The 18,564-nt window shown below is 34.8% G+C and overlaps 1 protein-coding gene across 1 annotated transcript; it reads left to right on the forward strand.

Annotated features, from left to right (window-relative positions):
- The first annotated feature begins 3,046 nt into the window (after nt 1–3,046).
- LOC142350030 (uncharacterized) lies at nt 3,047–14,768 on the forward strand. Its single transcript, XM_075401936.1, has 5 exons — nt 3,047–3,298; nt 8,287–8,471; nt 12,028–12,307; nt 12,711–13,071; nt 14,426–14,768. Exons 1-5 carry the CDS (start codon nt 3,086–3,088, stop codon nt 14,644–14,646), a joined length of 1,260 nt encoding a protein of 419 aa, XP_075258051.1. The 5' UTR covers nt 3,047–3,085; the 3' UTR covers nt 14,647–14,768.
- The last annotated feature ends 3,796 nt before the right edge of the window (nt 14,769–18,564 follow it).

Genomic DNA, 18,564 nt, shown 5'->3' on the forward strand with positions numbered 1-18,564 from the left:
CGTTTGAGATCAATTTGACCAACCGTAGTTGGTTATGTTTAATTGCTCTCGAACGAGTTGGAAGCAATTATTGTAAGCGTGTTTGTCCTTTTTTTTGCAAAATTTGCTTGACCATTTTTGAGCATTTGTTCTTGAAACTTTTTTCGTAATATCTACTCTCATCGTCTCAGCAAGTTTTTATTGCGCTCCTATTTTTACGACTCCAATAGGGATATTGGTGGAGCGTCTTCTGATATTCATTTTTTGGGCAGTGAATTTAAAACAGATGTAAACGTCAATGCCGCATGTGAAAGCTAGGTGCTTAGGTCAAACGGCTGAAGAGTGATTTCCTGTTCATGTCTTTTTGAAAGAGCGAGAAAGTTATGTGAAAAAGTTTTTTGGTTAGCAAGAAATTTTTCGATCACTTTCAAAACACATGAACAGGGTTTTCAAAACATTTTTTTTAGCTTACTCCATTTTTTTGTCAAAAGTGTATCTACCATTGAAGAGCTGAGAGAATAAAGAGTGGTTTTGTGTTCATGTCTTTTTTAGAGCGAGAATTTTAGGTGAAAAGATTTTTGCTAAGCAAGAGAAATTTTTTGATCTCGTGCGGTTTTTCGAAACGGTTTTTTTAAGTTTTACTCCAATTTTTTCTATCAAAAGTGTTTCTCTCATTTATCTTAAGTTGTATTAGGGCGTTTGGAAGCTCTTTTCATCTGCTGAAGCAAATATTGCTTGTTTAGATACAATTTTCTGCTTTTTTGAAAAACCGTTTCGCCTTGTTTTAAACTCTTTTGCCGTTTTCTCTGTTTTTATTTTTCTTGATGTAGTTTTCTCGCTCAATTCTCAATTATGAAAAATTTTATAGGTGATTTCACTATGAAGTGACAATTGAAGGCTAGACATGTCAATTCTGAAGGCAGACACTGAAATAAATTGTACTCATTTCCACCTTTTTTTCTCGAATTTCTTAATTGTCGTTTGATGTTCCTCTGCCTGCCGCGTTTTGGGTAAGTGATTGATCTAGCAGAAGATTTAATGAAATTCTATCTAGAAATTAGGGTTGGAAAGTTTCACTGTAGCATAATTTTTTTCTACTCTTGTGTCTGTTTTCTCTTTATGAACGCAATCTGTTGTAATGTCTCTCAGTTAGTTATTTTTTGTCGCAAATTATTTATTGTACTACAAGGTCTTTCTCCAATAGTTTTTTGGAGTGGCAACTTCAGAGAGCTGAGTTTGACAGATTGAACTTAGACTTAAAAGAAGTGAAAGTCTGTTTTTTTGTTCTAAACTTTTGACGTTTGAATCCAACCGCTATAAACAATCAGCTCCTTCGCTATCGGAGATGACTATGTTTGGTTTATTTCAACTCCTGTATTTTTAAGCTTCTCGGAACTTTTAGCTTTTTAATATGGAATTATCTGGCAATATCGATTTTAAGGTTGCACCAGAAAGGTCTATTGGGTGATTTCGACAGTGTACTCTTAACTTCAATTTCAAATGTAAGTTAACTCTTTCATACCCTTTGATTCTGTACATACGTTAGTGCCTCGTGCCTAGCACTCGGGCGCAAGCGCCTTCGTATCATGGCAATAAGTCCCTCGGGTGGGAGATTTTGTTCTAACATATACCTTTTAAACATCTCTAATGCTCAGTTGCTAAGTGGTGAATGAAAACAAACACAAAATAGTTTGCACTTTAAAATTTTTTTGTACATCAATCAATTTCTTCCATTTCTGTTCCTTCGATCCTAATCGGTTTTATGAGAATCAATGGAGGCTATTTTCAGGCAATATGTCGGGTATGTTTTCATTTCTCAATTCTTTTCGCTTGATTTTCTGATTTTTTGTGTGATCTAACGGATTTGTAACCCCTTCCAAGTTGCAATTTTTGTACCCATGAAAATGTATCTAGGCTACTGCCCCCTTTGAATGAAAGTGCCCCGGTTTGTGTTTCAGAATTTTAAAAGCACATTATTCCGAAACGTCTAAGAAATTTATCTCATAATCCCGCATCTCTTGTCCGACTTTAGTCAGCTATGTTAATGGATTGAACAGCGCCCGAAGGCCGAGTGAAACTTTTAATAAAACGTTTCGAAAGAAATTTTCTAGTGCTCAATTTACAATTGTGCAAGTGTTTTTTGCGTGCTTTAATATAGCTGTTCTACGACCAAAATTGTTCCTTGATACTGAATTTTTTTTACAACTGACCTATAATAACTGTTATTGGACAATTTGTCTAACAGTCAGTTTTATTGGACAGTTGACGAGACAAGCAGTTGTTTTATTGGTAGATTTCTAAGTGACCTTTTTTAGCGACAGTACTGCTGTATTAACGGATACACAATCACGTACATCTAAAAGTTTAATGGTATTAGTTCAGATTTTGAGAAAGCTTTACTACAAAAATTACGTCATGATAATTTCACTGCTCAAAAAAATTTGTGTGATCTATTCTAAACTCTATTCTAGAGTTATGTTTGCTCATATTTAAAAACTGCGCTATGAGAATAATGGAAGTTTGATGGGTCGTTTATGCCAACTAAACGGGAGGTAAATAGATATGCCCGTTCAGGCTCGAATAAAAAATAGAAAAATCAAAAAAGGATTGAAAATACTCGTTTCATCATTATTTCTTCCATAAATCCCTCCTCATAGAAAGGATCTCCTCATTGCTATTTGATAAGCATTAGCGTTACAAGAAACGACGAGTGCACTTTTTCAAAATTTTGTTGAGAAAATACCAGTTGAAATGCATGTTGAAGTTGCTATTAGACCATATCGCACTTTTTTTCTAGAGTCAAATCATAGAAAATTTACTGATGTGAGGTTTCGATGCGAAGTATGTCACAACAACTGGAAGAATCCATTGTAATATCAAATGATGCAATGTCATTGATGACAGTTGATGAACTTTTTCTAAATTGTTGCACAATTTCAATTATAATTCCTCCCTGAAGTTAGGCAACTAACCGTACCTGTTTGGTTACTCGAAATACTTCATGAAGGACAGAGGTTCTCAAAAGGCAATTCAAAAGGTTTAGATGTTGTGAGATCATGTCAGTTTCAGACTTCTTTGTTTCCTTTCCGGGTTCATTACCATTGACATGGTATCAAATCCATGCAGTACTTCGTCTAATAATGATGTGGTATTAGAAGATTTCAGTTTTCTGGTGAAGAGACAGACCGAGTCCCTGCAAAAACTTCAATCGGACCTCGAAGAATTGAACAAGAGGGGAAATGAGTACACTTCTGTGAAGGATAAATTGAAAGAAGTTTCGAGCAAGTTGACATATCCTACGATGGTTCCGCTATCGAAGGTTGGTTTATGAGTTACTTTCGCGAAAATAAGGATTTTGAGATTTCAATAAATTCGATCTTCGTAATTGCAGTGACGCGGTAAATAGACTCTCTAGATTTGAATTATCGAAAACTTCTAAGCAACCAGGTTGCTAAACATCAGTGGCAGTTGCTAAACACCAGTATTAATTGGAGTATCTTTTGGTGTTTAGTCTTTGAAATTCAGTAAAAATTTTCCCTAATTGAACTTTTAACAATATGTACTTTTTAATAGCCGCCCTCATCTTCTCAGCCGGCTATTATAGCGCTCCTATTTTTTTACAATTCAAAGAATTTGAATTGTATTGGTGCGCTGTGTTTTTTTTAAGATGTGTTCACACATTTTTCAATGACTTTGATCTTTCAAAACGGGATAAACAGGTAAAGCCCAGCGGGCATTAAGTTTCATTAGAGGCCCAAAGTGGGCTTTAGTAGTCCTTCAAGTGCTTATAGTGGTGCAGCTGCTGGGATGGCCTTAATTTAAGGTTAAAAGGTCATTTTTAGGAGTTTTTGGGCTCAAAATGGTGCAATTTTTCATGTTTGTGTTTTTTTGAGGTTTTTTGTTTGATTAGTCTTAGGTTGAAATTTTTAAAAGTTGATGAAAGCTTTTTGCGAGACAAAAGTGCTTGTTATGACGATTTTATGAGCTATATGTTTTGGTACTACAAACACCAACACGCAAAATGATCCTAATTTTCGCAATTTTTTTCAGGTTTTTTGAAAATTTTTGTCATATTTTGAGTTTTTTAGCCCTAGGTGTCAAGAAACCTCATCTAGAGTTTGATAATGGGTTTGATGATAGATTACTGCTTAGTTTCCAGTGGTAATGGAATGTTTTTCCACTTTTTGCCATCATGAATTTTACCATTTTTTGACAAAACTTGCTATTTTTTTCATAGTTTTTGACATTTATTGTCATTATTCAAGTTATTTGAGTCCCAGGGGCAACAAAACCTCATCAGTAGTTGGAAAATAAGTTACTGAAAAATTTTTAGTTGTCATGGAATAGGTTTCATCTTTTGAATATCACAAATTTTAGCAATTTTTTTCAACAAATTAACCTTTCGACTAAGTTTTTTTGATAAAATTTGCAATTTTTTTCAAGGTTTTTGAAAACATTTGTATTTTATTTATTTTTTCTTGCCTCAGTAGCCAGGTAACCTCATCCAGGGTTCGATAGTATGTTATTAAATAGTAGCTAGGGGGCAATTGAATGGCTTTCAACATTTTAATAGAACGAATTTCTATTTTTTGAAAATTGAAATTTTTTCAAAATTATTGCCTATCGATCTATGAGCCAGTGAGTTTTTTAAAGCTTTGAATTGGGTTACTGGATAGCCCCTGGAGACAGAAATTATTCGGAAGATAATTTTATCACGATTTTCAGCAACATTTTCTGATAATTTGCAATTGATTTTTGTTTAAAATTTTTGGGTCATTTTCGAGTTAATCATCGATCTTCAAGGGCCAATGAATATTTTTCATGTGCTGCTGATATAATACTGGAACGATTTCAGAAACAAAAATTGGTTTTTAACATGTTTTTGGAATAGGTATTTTTAATGGGAAAAAGTTTTGCCTTTGAGTTTAAAAGCTTCAAGAGTTTTATCAATAAGTATATTTTTGTTGAGGTTTGATTCTTTTAGTTTCTCATTTTTAGGATGATTTTTTTTGTGTGCTGGCTAAAATTGTTCAATTGATCTGCTGGTCAGGTAGAGTACGTCTGAGTTTTTTCATTCAATTCTTTGAATTGTATTTCAGGACTGGTTCGGCTATGTTTTTTTACTTCGTCGAATAAAAAAAAGTTTCGCTTTACCTCATTTTGCCGCCTTTTCAACATTTTGCGTGAAATCTTTTTGACTTCTCTGGGCTAGTTTTTCTCTTCTCTCATTCTGCTAAAAGTGATTTTGAACATCAGTTGCTCAGCAAAGCAATTAAAATTGAACAGAGTCAGTATAAAAAATTGAAGTCAGAATTAGAAACGGGATAAACCCATAAAGCCCAATTTTAGATGCCCGCTATTTGAACGTCGTTCCTATAAGTCTTAGTTACCATCTCTAATGCTTATTGGTATTGATAGTAGCCCCTGTAGCCTCTCTCTAAGAAACAGAAGTACGTTATGTTCAAATACGAAATACCATCAAAATAAATCGGACTTAAAAAATGTTTTTGTACAAAAATCTTTTTTTTTCAATATCGTCTATTCTTTCAATCCCAATCATGCTTATTGGAATCAACGGCGGCTATTTTCCGGCAATCTGCCGGGTATGTTTTGAATTTTTTTTTAATGTTTCAGATCTTTGAACGTTTTTCACATTTTATAAAACAGGAGGATGACTATGTATTCTTGCGTAGCCTAGAATGATAGGTAATAAATAGTCATTGTTGTACCTAAAACTTGTTTTTCAATTCGATTTTAAATTTTCAAAAATTAGGAAGTAGTCGGTTTTTTCAACATTGTGTCTATATTCTCCACATTCTGGGCTGTATCATTCTAGCAATCTCCTAAGACCTATAGTTTGTTTGCTCTGCTTTTATTAATTTTTGAAAAAAATTATTGATTTTAGCCTTTGTTTCTTAGATTTCATTTTTTTTGGTTTTCAATTGGTTTGTTTAAACTTAATGCAGCACAAATTATGCTGGAATTAATTTTGATAATTTTGACTGATATTTGATGTGTTTTCCCTATGTCCTGAAATTTGTTTTTTTTTAAATAACTCAATTCAGTTTCTATGAATATTAGCTGCCTTATGCTTCGGTATGGTGTTTTTGGATCCTTTAGGTGCAGAGTTTTATGTTTTAAGGTAATTATCTTGAGTTATTTTATGAAAGTTTTTGACGCGGTGTTTTTGAGCCTGTTAGATTTTTCCATCCTAAGACTTGTCCCTATTTTTAAATGTTGCGAGATATGTTTATAATAATAAATTTTAACTTATCAAGTTTTCACAGTCAGTTCTTTGTCAAACTTACGTTTGAAGACTTACATCTCTGCCGCTTTTATGGTAACTGAAATAAACTTTTGGTTTGATATTTCCATCTTTCCTCTGTGTTAGCATTGCCCGGCTTTTCGTTGTCTTTCCGGTGTTCTAATGGCTATGATTTTTACTATCCTTGAATTAGAGAGCATTGATGCTGTCTTTTTAAAGATGTATTCGCTCATATCTCCCGTGTCTTTGAGTTTTCAAAACGGGAAAAATAGGTAGAGCCCAGTGGGCAAAAGGTTTCTTTGGAGGCCATTCGCAAGCTTTAGTGCTCTTTCGAGTGAATAGTGTGCTGAAGTTAACAAGAAGGCATTTCACATTTATTGTCACTTGATATTTTCGAGATTTTTAAGTGCTGCTTTCATTACCAATGTCACTGATCATTAAAATCTTTTGCTAGATTTTTTTGTCTTTTGTTAATTTTAATAATTTTTTGTTCCGTTTTTCGAGGTATATGTATTGGTTTTGCAAACTTAAATAAAAAAGATCCTAATTTTTTCTCTTAGTTGATCTCAAACGAAGTTTGTAGCAGTTTTATTAATCCTGTGATCTTTTTTATGCAATTTTTCGCTTGACCGATTTTTTGGCTGACCGATGTAAAACTCATTGGCTGGGAATGTTCAATTGCCTGTTGATCAGGTGGAATAGTTTCGAATATTTCATTCAATGCTTTTATTTGTTTTCTAGGACTGGTCATGCTATGTTTTTTTATTATTTCATCACGTTCGTTTTGCATAAGCCATGGCTTTCAAGTTTTATTTCTGACGTACCTCACGTATTGTTTGTTCTGAATATACCTTGAATCCAATCGATCAACAATTTACTCAATTATAGTTGGTCAAGGTAAACGAGCAAAATTAAAAGAAAGAGATAAACCGATAAAGCACGTTTATCAAGTCATTGCTTCATTTTATCAAAGTTCATTGGAATATGAATTTTAAGAAGCTGCAGTTTATGAAACAGATTTATTATAGTTGTTTAATGTAACTATGACAACCTATGTACAAGGTTTTTTAGTATTCTAACAGCAGTTCATAGCGCTAATGGAACTCTTTGGCGTCCTCTAAGAGGAGGACTGTAAGAAGAGTGCAATAAAGGTAAAAAAAGTATGCATGAAATCTTTGTTACTTTAGTTTATAGTATGAATATGGACTATGTCAACTTGACATTTTCTGTAGAAGTATTGTTAACCTGTGCTGTTTAATTTGGCTTTTCGTTGGGTTTGCTTCCCAATTGTTCCCGGGAGAATCAAGAGTGGATTTGACATGTATAATCGTCGACGACTGAACACTTCCATAAATTTTGCAAACAATTTGCATATCAAAGATTACAGTGCTAATGAACAAAACCAAAAACTAATTGTATTTCTCAGTCTTGAGTGACCTTTAGAGTAGAAGTTAGTCTAAGCCTGATGTTTTTCAATTCAAGCATCCAAATTCAATTCAAAAGCTAGAAAAAGCAGAATCCTCTCAATTTTGTACATTTGAAAATAGATGTCTTGCCACGGCCTTTTTAATTGATTACAAGTTAATCCTTTGATTCTTCTTCTTTAATGAAAGTAGAAATTTCGAATTCACCTTTGTTTTGAGTGCTAAGTTGAACTTCTTCGTTTTGAAAGTTTTGGTTTAACAGAGCGCAGTTTTCTTCACCTGTTTTGTCCAGAAGATCTTTTAGAAGTATCTTCCCTTCGCCTATTTAGATATTTGACCAAAGCAATTATCGGGCTTTGTTTCAACTCGGTCTCACCTCGTCTCAAATCTAGCTGTTACACTAATTAATTCATTCAAGCAACACTTGGAAAAAGCTTTTTGGATACAAGGCGTGTCAATTTTCTATTTTTCTGTTTCAATGCCGATAGTCATAAAGGTGGTCAACAGCGGCTATTTTCAAAAGGTGGTCAACACGTCAATCTGTTGGCTATGTTCTGGTCAGTTCATCAAGGTTTCAGTCATCATGCGCTGCTCAAACTTTCACGAAAAACTGTTCAGGTAGCCTTTATGCCGGGGGAGCTCATTCATACCAATGAGGTGCTTGTTCTACTGGGGGATGGATACTTTGTGGAGACAACAGCTCCTAAGGCATCCGAGATTGCAGAAAAAAGACTTAATCTAATTGCTGAGAGACGCAAAGAGCTGGAAGAAGCTATCAAAAGGCAGAAAAACGAGGTCGAAAGGTTACGCTGATTTTTTAAATCGAATATGATGCTCTTTACATGTTTGGGCTCATTAAGGTGGTGTGATTAAAAATGCTCTTGTGCTTCATTCAACATGTAATTGAAAAGAATTTCAATTTAAGTTTTAGGAAGAATTGAAAAATAAGTGAGCTTAGTTCAAAAATTTCACAAAATTAGCTTTCTTGTTAGCTGGCAGAACAATGCGACAAAAACATTGCTCCTTTACTGGTCTAATGTTTTCAGCGGCAAAAGCGGTTATGTTCAGTCGCCAATTGTTTAGAAAGCCTCAAATTTTTATAGCCTTCAACCACCTAAATCGATATACTCCGTGATTATATTTGCTTATTGACCCCTTTTTGCAAAATTTTATGTATATTGAAGACAGTATTCTATGTATTTTTCTCTCAGAAATAAACAATTCTGATTGGGTGATAGTTCCCATTGAATTAATTTAGCGTTGCTAATTTTTAAAGGCCGCGAAACGAAATGGGTTACAGCTGTCACAGTTGTCCCTGCCTTTATGCAATTTCGCGGCTAATGATGAGTTGGCTTAATGAATATATCTCGAAAACCAAATGTCGAAGGATTAAATTTTGTGTGGCTCAACGGAAAGATATTTTGAAAAGAAAAGACGTCTTTTCCTGCCAAAAAATAGGGGACTACTGTATTTGTCTAGAAAAACGCAGAAAACTGATAATTTTTTTATTGCTGTGAGCTGAGCTAGCTATATTGCGCTGCGCTTAGTTTTTGTTTTGTCATCTGACGGTCATTTTTGTTTTATATTTGTTTTGTATGTTTTTTCACTTGACTTTTAAGGAACTTTTTCACGCTTCATTTCTTGCGTTTTGTGTGATCTAAATTGGAGTTTCTAAAGGTGGTATCGCTGAGTGGTAAAGTTCTGACTGTTATCCGGAAAATTGAGGGTTCGAACCTCCTCAATGTTAAACTGAACCAGTCCTTTGAATTCATCGCTTAAGTTGTTTCCTAGGGTTTAATGAGGGGCTGATAACTTTTTCAACTCGATTTCTGTTTCTGTTTTTCTCTACTTCACAGCACGGAAGTGAGCTTTTTGATTGCATGATCTTTTTTGAAAGAGGGAACTAACAAGTAATTGGAATTATTCGATGCCCCTGAAATTCGAATTTAAAAATTTTCAAATGTTCACAACTTCTGTGAACAACAATCGTCAAGCCAAGATTGCAATTTCTTTGACCGAGCCATAGACTAGTGGAATAAAAGCACAACTGACGGTAGCAAAAGTCTTGCAAGTTTTCACATTTTTTTCCAGCCAGGCTATTTACAATTTTTTCAATAAATTCCTCAAAAACGAACGATCGGATAACAGATTTTTCCCCTTTGAGCACATTTTCCCGGAATACTCCCAGAGATAAAAATTTGGGTCACCGTATAGATATATTGCTATTGGGTTCACCGTAAGATACAAGCAAAAATTTAATATAGCAACATAAAATCATAAAATTTAAAACCAAATAAACTTTAAAGATAAACTTTTCATTCTGTTAATGATAATAATTTAGAAAGGCTATATTCCGTTGGTGTTTGTGTAATAATAATATATGATGTAGAAGCTATTCAAATGTTGATGCTGTTAACTATTTCTGCCGATAAAATAGCTTTTTTTCAAAATTTGAACATTGTCGTTCTTGTTTGTTTTCTCACAATTTGTTATTTTTTTCGTGTCTGCGTAGCTATAGATGTTTTGATGTTCAGTACACAAAAATTGCTTATCGCCGTTTCCGCGGTATAAAATAATCCAATAAATTAATCCCAATAGCAAAAAATTAATCCCAATAGCAATATATCTATGCGGTATAAAATACCGTATAGATATATTGCTATTGGGTTCACCGTAAGATACAAGCAAAAATTTAATATAGCAACATAAAATCATAAAATTTAAAACCAAATAAACTTTAAAGATAAACTTTTCATTCTGTCAATGATAATAATTTAGAAAGGCTATATTCCGTTGGTGTTTGTGTAATAATAATATATGATGTAGAAGCTATTCAAATGTTGATGCTGTTAACTATTTCTGCCGATAAAATAGCTTTTTTTCAAAATTTGAACATTGTCGTTCTTGTTTGTTTTCTCACAATTTGTTATTTTTTTCGTGTCTGCGTAGCTATAGATGTTTTGATGTTCAGTACACAAAGATTGCTTATCGCCGTTTCCGCGGTATAAAATAATCCAAGTTTTTGAAAATTTTCATGTAACTTTGAACTTTTCAATTTTGAAGAACTTGACAATTCCCTCTGGTGGGTACTGCGGATACAAAAATCAAAATTTTGTCAAAAGTGTTTTACACTTTTTATGATGCGCTTTTTTCGGACGAATAACCGTTTTTTTATTCTGTGTGCCTACCTGTGGGTATTATTCACGTTACTTTTTTATCAAATGATTTTCAATGTCATGCAATTTTTGAAACTTTTGATAAAAATCGTCATATTTTACTTGACAGATATCAGATATCACATTGTATTGTTTCAAGTGCTTTTTTGGGCTAAAATATATCAAATTACGAGAAATTTACAACAGAAAACCCCTTTCGGCTCTGTTCTGTTTTATCCAGCTATGTTGTAATTGCTTTTGATTTGATGATTATGCGTCTACTCGATCCTTTACAATTGATGGAAGAGCTTTCGTGTGATTATTTAGCTGGCATACGTCAAAGGACTTTATGACTATGCCAATAGAACTAATACTTTATCACTGTACGCAGACTATTAAACATTTTCGAATGCTGTTCAAGCATTTGGGGCAATAAAATTTGCAAGCTCCAAACATCAAGAAATTGTATTTTTTGGTGAAAACAAATTACTGCTAAAATTGTTAATTCAAAACCTAAAATTGTTAATCATTAAAAACTATAGAATCGGTTTAGTACCTGGGAATATGCTTTGATCAAACACTTAACTGGGGTATTAAGTTAATCGCATACCGCGTCAAATTGCTATTTGTTTCCTTAAACAAACATCTAATGATGATGATTGCAGTCCTTTTTGCTAAACCGTTTTGTCTGTTCGGTTGACTATCGCGTACTTGAATTCCTGCGGTTTGTGCGATCCAAATGGCTCTCTAATTCACAATATTAAGCTGCTTAACTCAATGGTCGGTAGATTTTTTTGCAAAAAAGTGAAATGTACACCAAAATTGTTTTAATTTCTATTTAGTTAGCTTTTTGCCCCCCGACACATAGAAGCAGGCAACCAATAGAATCATGTGCACAGTAGAGCAATGATCAGGTTTTTGTGGGGGGGGGGGGGGGAGTTCTAATTTTTTGTGTGTGATGGCGTGTAACACGTTATTTAGACACTAATTGTGCTTGTAAGTTGATTACATTGAATATATCTATGAAAGATTAGAGCTGACATGCGGAATAAAAATTAAAGATTTTAAAATTAAATGTCCTTTTTAGCCTGTAATGTTGCATTTTGTTGGTGCAAAATTGAGCCGTTTGTTCTTGCAACCTAAAACATTTCCAATTCCAAAGTCATTGCTACAAAAACTTTCACGCAGATTGCTGATGTTTCAGTACAAAGAAATTTGTCGATGAGAATAACTCCGGTCCAGTTCGAGAAGTTTTTGAGCAGCTGGCAGATGACGATTCAGTTGCCGTCCGAGATGGCAATGCAAATAGAGTTTCGAAGGTTAAGAATGATGACGATAAGGCTGCTGTGTTGGCTAGTCTTAAGGAGAAGCAGGAGAGAATTCGGAAAGGGGTTAAACAGTTTGAAGAAGGACAATCATCATCGACGTCGCAGAAAAAGAATGCAGAAATCAAAGTCGAAGTGACCAAGAGCGCTCAAATAAAAGTAAGCTGTACATAAAAAGGATTAAAATAGATAGAGAGATGATAAAGCGGACTACAAGATAGTCTCTCGGTGGTGCATGATATAGATATCGCTCTCCTTCGGGGTAGTGATATCGATAGAGAGATAATAACGCAGGCTACAGAAAAACTGCAAAGATATTATCCGGCAGATAGATTACACATTCTCTACCGGAGAACGCACAGAGGAGCAGAGATGTTCTGGGAGAGAATTTTGACAAAATGCCATCTAATTGCCTGAATGCCACGTGGTTTTATGTGTTTAGAGAATTGGTGAAGCACTTGTGGTATTTTTTATTATCTTTTTGACATGAGCGAAAATTAATGGCGTGTAATAAGTTTCCTCTGCAGAGGCAAAACCTGCCAAGAATGCATTTATACTCTAGGAGTCATCTCAAATTAAAGAATGCACTGATGAGCCTGAAGTAGAGCAGTCGCGAAACTCCACCTCAAACGTAATGACAACACTGGGGAGTTCAATTGACAAGGAGGCCATTTTGAAGAGAGTGGAGAAACTGATGAGGGAATCGAAGGAATTGGATGAATTGGATCGAGAGGAGTCAGAGGATTCCGATGATACGCAGGCACAAGAAAAAGAAGATTACAGAGATGATGTTGGTGCTATTGGTGCAACCAACGAGGCTGATCATTGTGCAAAGGAAGCTTTCGTGACAGATACGAAATGTAGTGACAACAGACGTGTTTCGTTTTCTAAAGAGATTGCCATCAGAGAGATTTCACCCACAGGTAGATTTGTGAATCCCCTGATTTTTCAGTGGACGTTTGGATGAATGCTAGCTGTGTCACCTATTATTAATCAAGCGCTTTTCGTAAACATTGAAAGATGCTTTTATATTGCCGCTGTAAGCTACTGAAGCGACTATTTTGATGCTAATGCTCACCTCTGAAAATTTACAGTTGCTCAGCAATATAGTTAAATCACAAAAATAATATACGTTGAAAAACATACGAAAAATTGTAATTCTTAAATTTTTATTAACAAATTTTTAATAGCCGCACAGCGATAGCTGAGGCTATTATTGGCCTTCTCTTGGTTTTTAATAGCCGCACAGCGATAGCTGAGGCTATTATTGGCCTTCTCTTGGTTTTTTTTTTTTATTTCGTCGTCATGATTTTTGTTACGACCATATGACGTCACAGCCATTTTTTGTTCATTCGTTCATGCAATTTCAACTGAATTGCATGTGTGACGTCATTTTTCGCTCTTAGTGGAGCGAGTTTTTTTGTTCATGCGCGTGATTAAATTTTTGGTCACACTTGACTTACCTCACTCTCAAAAATGACTTCCTCACTTTGAAATTGACTTTTATTTACTTTAATTCAAAGAGATAAGGTCAAATGGGTGTGTGTCACTCTAAATGAAGGTTATTTGAGATCAGCTAATAGAGGCAGCAATAACTTATACAGATTTTTAATCAAAATCTAACAAATCAGCCTTCAATGAAAAGACGAATTTTTTTGGTCTGTCTTTTTTACTGTTTTTTTTTTAGACTGCCGATCTACGAATCTATTGCGGCTATTTTCTGGCAATCTGCCAGCTATGTTTTTTTTTATTTCGTCGTCATGATTTTTGTTACGACCATATGACGTCACAGCCATTTTTTGTTCATTCGTTCATGCAATTTCAACTGAATTGCATGTGTGACGTCATTTTTCGCTCTTAGTGGAGCGAGTTTTTTGTTCATGCGCGTGATTAAATTTTTGGTCACACTTGACTTACCTCACTCTCAAAAATGACTTCCTCACTTTGAAATTGACTTTTATTTACTTTAATTCAAAGAGATAAGGTCAAATGGGTGTGTGTCACTCTAAATGAAGGTTATTTGAGATCAGCTAATAGAGGCAGCAATAACTTATACAGATTTTTAATCAAAATATAACAGATCAGCCTTCAATGAAAAGACGAATTTTTTTGGTCGGTCTTTTTTACTGTTTTTTTAGACTGCCGATCTACGAATCTATTGCGGCTATTTTCTGGCAATCTGCCAGCTATGTTTACGAATTCTTAAATTTTTACAAGCTAGTTTACGAAATTCGCTTCGGCTCAGATGAGACGTGTCATCATTGAAGTTTTTTTCAGGCAAGCAACGTGATGTAAAAACTGAACAATCGACATCAACTTCGGAAAATGATCTTAACAATACACAGCTAAAGTCTTGGGAGCCATCAACAGCTGTGGAGGAAACGATTGTCGAACGTAGCGCGACCTTGAGAGAATCTGCGAGCCTTCAGAACACTCAGAATATGAATGTAGCATCGACTAAACCTGTTTCATTATTCAAGAAGAGCCGAAAACGTTGATTTATCCTCTATTTTTGACTGATATTTTGAGCATTGTTTTTGGTTGCCCTAGTTTAAATTAAAAGCTAAATCATTTTTGTATACGTTTAGCATTAGAGACACGAAATAAAATTGCAATTGTCGCCGACAAGATGAAAAGCGTTTCAGAGCTTCCGAATTTCCTTACTTAAAGCCAACGAAGAACAATTTCGGAACAGTTTGGATTCAAAATGTGAAATTAAAAGTAAGGCTGTCGATCAAGTTATCTTTTGATTGCTTTTGGTGCATAGTGGTTGATTTTTTAGTTGAATGATGATTGAAATTAATCAGGTGCTGTTCTCACTTGGTTTTCAAGAGATAGATTAACATTTGAATTAGCTGTGATCAGTCAGTCGATCAATGAGCGACGTAAAATTCTCGGTTCATTTTTCTGGCATTTTATTTCATGTTTCTCATTCCCAGTTAGTATCCCCGTTGGTCTTATCCAATTATCGTGGACGTTTGTTCAATAATAATAATAAAGTGTCTTCGGAAAAGATGAACGAAAAAACTAACTTATTAACACTTTTTCTATACACGTTTTTTTTTTGCTGAAACGAGAGAAAAGGCAGTGTTGCCTCGTCGTCTGGTGCCTATGAAGCAGAAAATTCATCGTCTGTTTTCATCCAATTTATTAGGTTCGGAAAAACATAAACACAAAACTCAGTAGAGGCCCTCTAGAAAATCAGCACTGCCTAATATGAAGTTTTTACGGAACCGATTAGCAAAATTTTTGCAACCTATCGTCGACAGTCTTACTTTTTCAGTGAAATAAGGTTGAAGTTGTAATATTTTGACCAGAAGTTTTCTTGCTCTTGCTGAAATGATCTTACTGTTAATTGATCCTTTTATATAAAAAAGATTGTTTTGCTCAACTTCTGTGTTTTAATTTTCTTGAAATCATTCATTTTCAGAAATTCTGTATTTTTAATGCATTCATTTATCTCTGCTGCAATTTTTGGTTGTAAGACTGGTTGTACATTAGTTTTCTAAGTAAAAATTTATTGATGTAAGACTGTTCTCCGTTGTGAGTTTTTTCCGTTGTTGAGTTTTGACTCAACACCGTTGTTGAGTTGACCGTTGTTGAGTTTTTTCCTATAATATAGTTTGACTTCTAAAGTGACTTTTTCACGTCTGTTTTCTTAATCTTTGAGTGATTTCAATTGCTTTCATTCTGAAATAAAGTTTTGTGCTAATAGAAAAGCGATTGTTAGCCGTTGATGGTAAAAACCGTCGTAGTTCAGTGGTTGAGATGTCTGACTTCTATCTTGCAGGTTTAGAGTTCGAACCCCGTTAGGCCAGTGTTTGCACCCATAAAAATTCTAAGCTACGTCCCTCGCCTGTAGTTCGAGCGCAATTCATCCGACGTTAGTCGGTTTATGTTTTTGTTAATAGCCGCAAAGTGATAACTGTTGCTAATATTGGTCATCTCCTTTTTTACATTTTAAGGAATTTGAACTCTAGTGGGGCGAGGTCTTTTTCCGACTTGAAATTTTTGGAGTCTATTTAAAACAGGATGTAAAAGTCAATGCCGCATTCGAAAACTAAGTGTTTTGGTTCAAACGGTTGAATGAAATGGAGAGCAATGTGATTTTCTGATCTTAATACCAAATTTTTGAGAGACAGATCGAAAAGCGAGCAAAATTTTTTGCTAACGTGCGACTTTTTTCGAAGCAGTTTTTTTTGTAGTTTATTTAGTTGCGTAAAGTGGTGTTTTAAACTATATCAACAAGCATTGGAACATTCGGAGGCTTGCTTGACAATATGATCCATGCATTTTTATGCAATCTTGTGTTTTCGTGGTTTTGCCGTTTCAACCGCTTTTTAAATGTTTTCCTCTTTTTCAATTGCTCTCAAACGAAGTCGAAATTGTTTTGAGGAGGCTAATCTTAAAAGTTTGACCCCTTTCAGTCACCCTCAACAGCTTAGTCAAAGAAAGGGGGTTAAATTGAGTCAATTTTTTATTATGTTTTCAAGTGCTCTTGAACGATATTATTAGCAATTATTAATTGCTCTCGAAGTTTGTAGCAATTATTTTAGTCCTGTTGGTCTTCTTTTTTTGCGATTACCGCTTGACCGATTTTTCGTCTGACCCATTAGGCTTTTCGTCCTCAAAAATGGGATAAACAGAGCGCCCAGTGGATTAAGTTCTCGTGGATCCTTTCAGCTCACTAGTCTCCAATTATGCGATTCACAGAAACTGCTTTGGAGACGCATGCTTATGTGAGGGGCGGTTGTTAAAGTTTGCCCCCCCCCAACTGTTGCCCGCATCACCGCCTGTCCCCAGCTACCCCTACCCCCCTCGCTGCGCTCACCTCACGCCCGAGTCGATTTTGTGTATTGAATTTTTGTTTGCCGATTTTTTGTTTTTGGCCTTTTGGAGTAGTTTTTCATGTTCAGTTTTGTATTTATGGTATTCCTATGAGTATTGCCATTAAGTGGGAAAAGAGACTTAACGTTATGAAAATAACAGATTTTTAGATTTTGTGCTTTTAATTCTCCATTTGCTAGGTTTTCTTTCTTGATATACCGTTTATTGCTTTGTTTTGTTCCGTTCGGCAAGCGTTACATTTGATGATTTCCGTTTAACAATATCGGACAATCTGAAATAAATAGAGGTTTTGGAGTTGCAACTTGTGAAAAATTTCTATTAATATATCTTTGCTTTCATTTCCAATTTGAGTTATTTCCTAATTTCAAATTGAATGGTAAGACGAATTAAATATTTAGTTATTGCTTGACTGGGGCTTATGTTTTGTTTTAATCGAATCGAATCTGGAGTCTTCCTGCAATGTTTTTTTTTAGTTAGTGACTTCGCAAATGCCGCACGTGAAACCAAGTGGATTGGTCAAATTGCTGAACTAAAGTTAGGACCAGAGCGAAAGACAGTTGGTCTTTGTTCATCCAGTAAGAGATAAAGAAAATTGAGTGCAAAAATTTTGCTGAGCAATCTATTTTTTTTAACGCGTAGGGTTTTTCTAAGAGTTTACTTTTTCAGCCAAATGGTTTTGTCGATTGAACGTTTCATTAGCGCTATTTGCAATCTTCTCCAATGCTTTTACTAATTGAAGTCTTTGGTTGAGGTTAGTTTTTTAATAGCCGCCCCGCGATAGCTGGGGCTATTATTGGCCTTCTCTTGGTTTTTTACAATTCAAAGAATTTTACTTGTTTTAGTGCGCTGTCTTTTTGATCTGTTAACACATTTTCATGATTTTTGAAGTCAAATTGGTGTGAGGGTTTTGGTCGCGCCGAAACAAGAACTGGAGCGAAAAACAAGTAGTTTGCGGCGTGGATTTTTCGCTCTAATTTTAAAGTAGTGAGAAAATGGTGGTTGAACAGAATTTCGTTTTCTTGCTAGTGGTTTTTTGTTCACATGCGGCATTTTGACTTAGATTTTCATCTGAATTTTAGAAATGATTTTTCCAATCCGTTAATAGTCTATTATTGGCATAGTTCATGTGTTAAGTCAATGAAAATTGTTTGAATTGTAGGTCAGAACTCGTCCTGCTATGTTTTTTTTACGTCGTCAAGATTTTTGTTACGACAATACGACGTCACAATCACTTCACATCTGCCTTTTGTTTATTCGTTGATGCAATTTCAACTGAGTTGCGTGCGTGACGTCATTTTTCTTTCTTATTGGAGCGAGTTTTTTTGTCCATTTGAGTGATTAGATTTTTGGCCACAAATGACTTACCTCTCTCTCAAAAATGACTACCTGACTCTGTAACTGACTTTTCTGTATTTTAATTCAGAGAGATAGGGTCAATTGAGTGCGCGTAACTCTAAATGAAGGTTAATGGAGAGCAGCTAATAGAAGCACAATAACTTATACAGATTCGTAATCAGTTACTTCTATCTTTTTGAGACTAGAGATCTAATAAGCTATTCTGGCTATTT

The sequence above is a fragment of the Convolutriloba macropyga genome, chromosome 11, assembly GCF_964194025.1.
Source record: "Convolutriloba macropyga chromosome 11, txConMacr16.3, whole genome shotgun sequence".
Taxonomy (NCBI): domain Eukaryota; kingdom Metazoa; phylum Xenacoelomorpha; order Acoela; family Convolutidae; genus Convolutriloba; species Convolutriloba macropyga.

Coding starts and splice junctions, on each gene's coding strand:
- LOC142350030 (XM_075401936.1), top strand. CDS start 3,086: ATGGTATCAAATCCATGCAGTACTTCGTCTAATAATGATGTGGTATTA. Junction 8,472..12,027: donor CAGAAAAACGAGGTCGAAAG/GTTACGCTGATT, acceptor CTGATGTTTCAG/TACAAAGAAATTTGTCGATG. Junction 13,072..14,425: donor CAGAGAGATTTCACCCACAG/GTAGATTTGTGA, acceptor AGTTTTTTTCAG/GCAAGCAACGTGATGTAAAA.